General features: G+C 37.2%; 1 protein-coding gene across 1 annotated transcript in view; it reads left to right on the plus strand.

Moving 5' to 3' along the window:
- The window catches only part of LOC143019520 (apolipoprotein D-like), a 10,745-nt gene extending 8,480 nt beyond the window's left edge, over positions 1-2,265 (plus strand). The window contains exon 6 of the mRNA XM_076175207.1: positions 371-2,265. Coding sequence (XP_076031322.1) covers positions 371-377 — 7 coding nt within the window. The 3' untranslated portion in view covers positions 378-2,265. The remainder of the gene's footprint in view (positions 1-370) is intronic.
- Positions 2,266-4,138: the final 1,873 nt, after the last annotated feature.

Raw genomic sequence — 4,138 nt, forward strand, 5'->3', positions numbered from 1 at the left:
GTGAGGAGGAGGAGGCGGCGGCAGAGATCGGTGTACCCGCGGAAAAGTGCGGACCTGGGCATTGGCCGCGCCGTCTGAAAGAGGCTTTACTGTTATCATATCTTCCTTGTCAGTTGTAAAATGCATTGAAACTCGGATTTTTTTTTTATTACATTCCTTATACTTCAGGGCAGTGGTTTAGCTAAGGGGTTTAGGGCGAGCTATAATCTTTACATATTTAGTCCTTTCTTAAGTGATGATCAAAACGAATATGTTTATCACAATTCTGATTTACGTACTCTGTAATCATGAAATATTACTAAAGAATTTCAGACACATGCCTTCCACCGATCTCTCTGAATTGCTGTTAATTTCAATTTTTTCTCGACAGGTACTGAGGAACTCGAAGCTGGAAAAATTATTTCTTGACTTCAAGAACGATGGGAAAATCTCCGATGTCTGTTAAAATGTTTTCAAGAGGATTAGGTTGAAGAAGGAAACAGACAAGATCTGGTCTACCAATATATTGGTCAACGAATAAAATCGACTTAGTAACCATGTAGTGAGCGCTAAAGCTATCGGTTATTTTAAGAGAAGGTTAGATAACTTTATGAATGGGAATGATAGGTGGTAATAGACATGGAACTGCCTAATGTAGGCCTTATAGTCTCATACAGTCTCCTTCATTCTTATGCTCTTATGTAAGCCCAACAACAAAGAAGCATTTAAGGGTTACCCAGCACTTTCTGTAAAAGTTTAGCATCATTCTGATCGTCTTAGCTTTATATGTTAAAATGTAGAGTGAGATTAAATATGTTAAGACTTGCTTTGAATGCACATCCATGAAATGAACGTATCCCACAAACAAAAGATAATATTAGTTATGATTTTCAGTTTTTAATATAGTACTGTATTCATCTTATTTGTCCAAGTTTAAAGTCATCTTTCTTAACTTTCTCAGTCACTTGTTTCCTTACTATACTCTTTATAGTCTCATTATCGTCCTTTTGTAAATTACACATTTCCTTTTTACGGATAAAAGTAAGTTTTTCTTGGGCTTTACTCTTTCATTTTCATAATTCAATTTTGTCTTTTGTTGTCAAAGTTCACTATCAAGCAGGCCCCTGCAGGGGAGGGGGGGGGAGCACCTTCCCCTTTGCCCTGTGTCCCAAAAGTGCCCTTCACAAAAATATATAAAAAGGAATTAAAATTATTTCTCACAAGCTTTTTTCCATTTCCTTCCCATTCAGAAATTATAATGTGGAAAACGGTGTTGCACCTTATCGGATAGTTGCCAAATACGAATAATACAAAAGAGTGAAGTGCCCAATTTCCTGCCCAAAGCACCTGCCCCTTGCAATGTCTGTGCACGTTACTGCTATCAAGTGACCTTGGAAAGTGTGTTTCACACACTTCTTCCACTTTATATAATTTTTGTTACTTGTACCTTCCTCGTCTTCACTGGTCGCTTTCTTAACCAAAATGTTCCTTGTTTTTCCTTTTATCTTCCTCACATACATGAGTCAAATGTCCACTTGGTTTCCAATATTCTCGTGTTTAGGTTGTTTTATCATTTATCATTTGTTCAAGGGTTATAATCTTAGAGTCTAACTTATAATCTTGACCTTGCTGTCATTGATTAGTTATTAAGAATATGCCCCACAAGTTGTTATAAGCTCCATAATGTTCACGTTATTTTCTACTGCCTGAGTATACATATACACAATGTCAATGTCCTCACTGTCTAGCACACCATTATACTCATTTTGAATTCCTGAACATTCCTCCCAGCAGTGGTACCAATTAAGAGGGCTGGGTGGACTGCGTATACTTGGATCTAGAAAAGGTATTTGACAAGGAAATTCAAAATCAACTTTAGTGGAGACTGCAGTCTATTAGAGGATTTAGACTTAAACTCCTTGACTGGGTAAAGCATTTCCTGAAAGGACGTGTATCAGAACTGTGGCAATGAACGAGATGTCAGCATGGAGGGTGCTGATTGGCGGGGTCCCACAAGTGTCGGTTCTGGGACCTGTTTTGTTCTTGATACAAATAAATGACATGGTGGAAAGTACTGCAAGCTAGATTCCTACGTTTCCAGACGATATAAAGGTCACGAGAAGAATAAGAGACGAGGTAGATTGATGCTTATTACATGATCTAGATAATATCTATAAGTGAAAAATGAACATTAATGCCAAAAATTAATACAAAATATTGGAAACTAATAAAAAGATAATTAAGATCACAAATAACTTATGGGAAACGAATTAGTTATTAAAAAGAGAGAGAGAGAAGGGTCTGAAACTGTTGGCTATCGATACCTTGTCAACAGATAGGCAAAGTCGTATGTGAAGCAGAGAATACTGAACAAAAAAAAAAAAAAAAAATATATATATATATATATATATATATATATATATATATATATATATATATATATATATATTACTCGATACGAACGAACAGAGGAAAAAAGTCAGTGTCCCACTCACCCATGGGAGTGGCTCCTCTCCTGTATATTACCCGAGTAGGTACACACTCACAGATAGACAAATTAAGCAAATTTACCCACGTGCACACCAGCACGTACCCCCCCCCCCCGCCGCCCCACACAGCTTGCTGGTACAATGGCTAGCATCTTCACTTCTCATTCAGGAATTCTAGGTTCGAGCCCTGCTTACGGTCTGAAAGCCTCACTAACATTTCCAAGTCTTTACTGTCTCCCATGGGCAAGGGAATAGGATGCATATGTGGTCACACCACTCCCCAATGATCGAGCCATACATGAAGCCTGAGCTCTCATTCCGGGGGGAAATGGCCACCGATCAAGACTCTGTCACGTTATCCAAGAATTTGGTGAATCACACATAAGGAACTCAAGAAAAAGAAGAAAAAAATAAAGTTACAATGATTACAGTGAAATATATCATGAAAAATACACACACATGAACAAATACAAAATTATTCAGATTTGCTGGTCTTAACCTTATCTTTCTGATCCCCTTATCTCGCTCATGACTGTCTACAATCTTTGTTGCTCCTGGTTCCTTGCTCGACCCAACCCCCACCCCCCCCACACCACACCCACCCAGCCCCCAAGGTCTCTTTCTTTCATATTAGTGCACCCTTTTGGCTCCTTCAGAGTTACACAACACTTAACGAGGTCCGGGCGGGTGACAACCACGCAACCCTTAAGAAAACACACACACACACACACACACACACACACACACACACACACACACACACACACACACACACACACACACACACACACACACACACGCACACACACACACACACAAACACACACACACACAAATATCGCAACCCTTACCACCCTGCTTTTTAAGGACTGACAGTCGGCCAGTGACCATTATTATTTGCTTCATCTTCGTCGATAGCAGACCTAGTTAGCCTTCGAATTCATAGTCCTTCTCACCCTGAAGAAGCCTCCGTGAGAGGCGAAGAGATTTAAGTTTTCGGTGTTAATGTCAACAGCTTTTGTACTGTTACATTGTGTCATTATAACCATTGGCATTCACCAGCGCCTTTTACTGCACCCTCTTCTCCATGATTTTGAAATCATGAATGATTATGTTCATACTTTGAACTATCACGACAAAAACTTATTCTTCAAACTGAAGAATTTGAATCTTAAGATAGCCAAAGCTATTAGCGCAGTTGACTTAATATATATATATATATATATATATATATATATATATATATATATATATGTATATGTACATGTATATATGTATATATATATATGTTGTATATATAGGCTATGTATATATATATGTATATATATATGTATATATATATATACATATATATATATATATGTACATATCTATATATATATATATATATATATACATATATATATTGGAAAACAGTAAACACCAGATTCAATTGAATCTGGTGTTTACTGTTTTCCAATATGGATCCCAGATTCCAAATCTTCTCTTACATACATATATATACATATACATATACATATACATATACATATATACATATATATATATACATATATATATATATATGCCGGTATATATACAGCAGTCCTGTACATTAGTCTATTCCTCTCTTGTAAGAGACCCAGGACCCCCACGTAACTGGCAACAGCCACCAGATTGACCCACAATTC

Source organism: Oratosquilla oratoria, chromosome 3, assembly GCF_046742065.1.
Source record: "Oratosquilla oratoria isolate Oo_2021 chromosome 3, ASM4674206v1, whole genome shotgun sequence".
Classification (NCBI taxonomy): Eukaryota; Metazoa; Arthropoda; class Malacostraca; order Stomatopoda; family Squillidae; genus Oratosquilla; species Oratosquilla oratoria.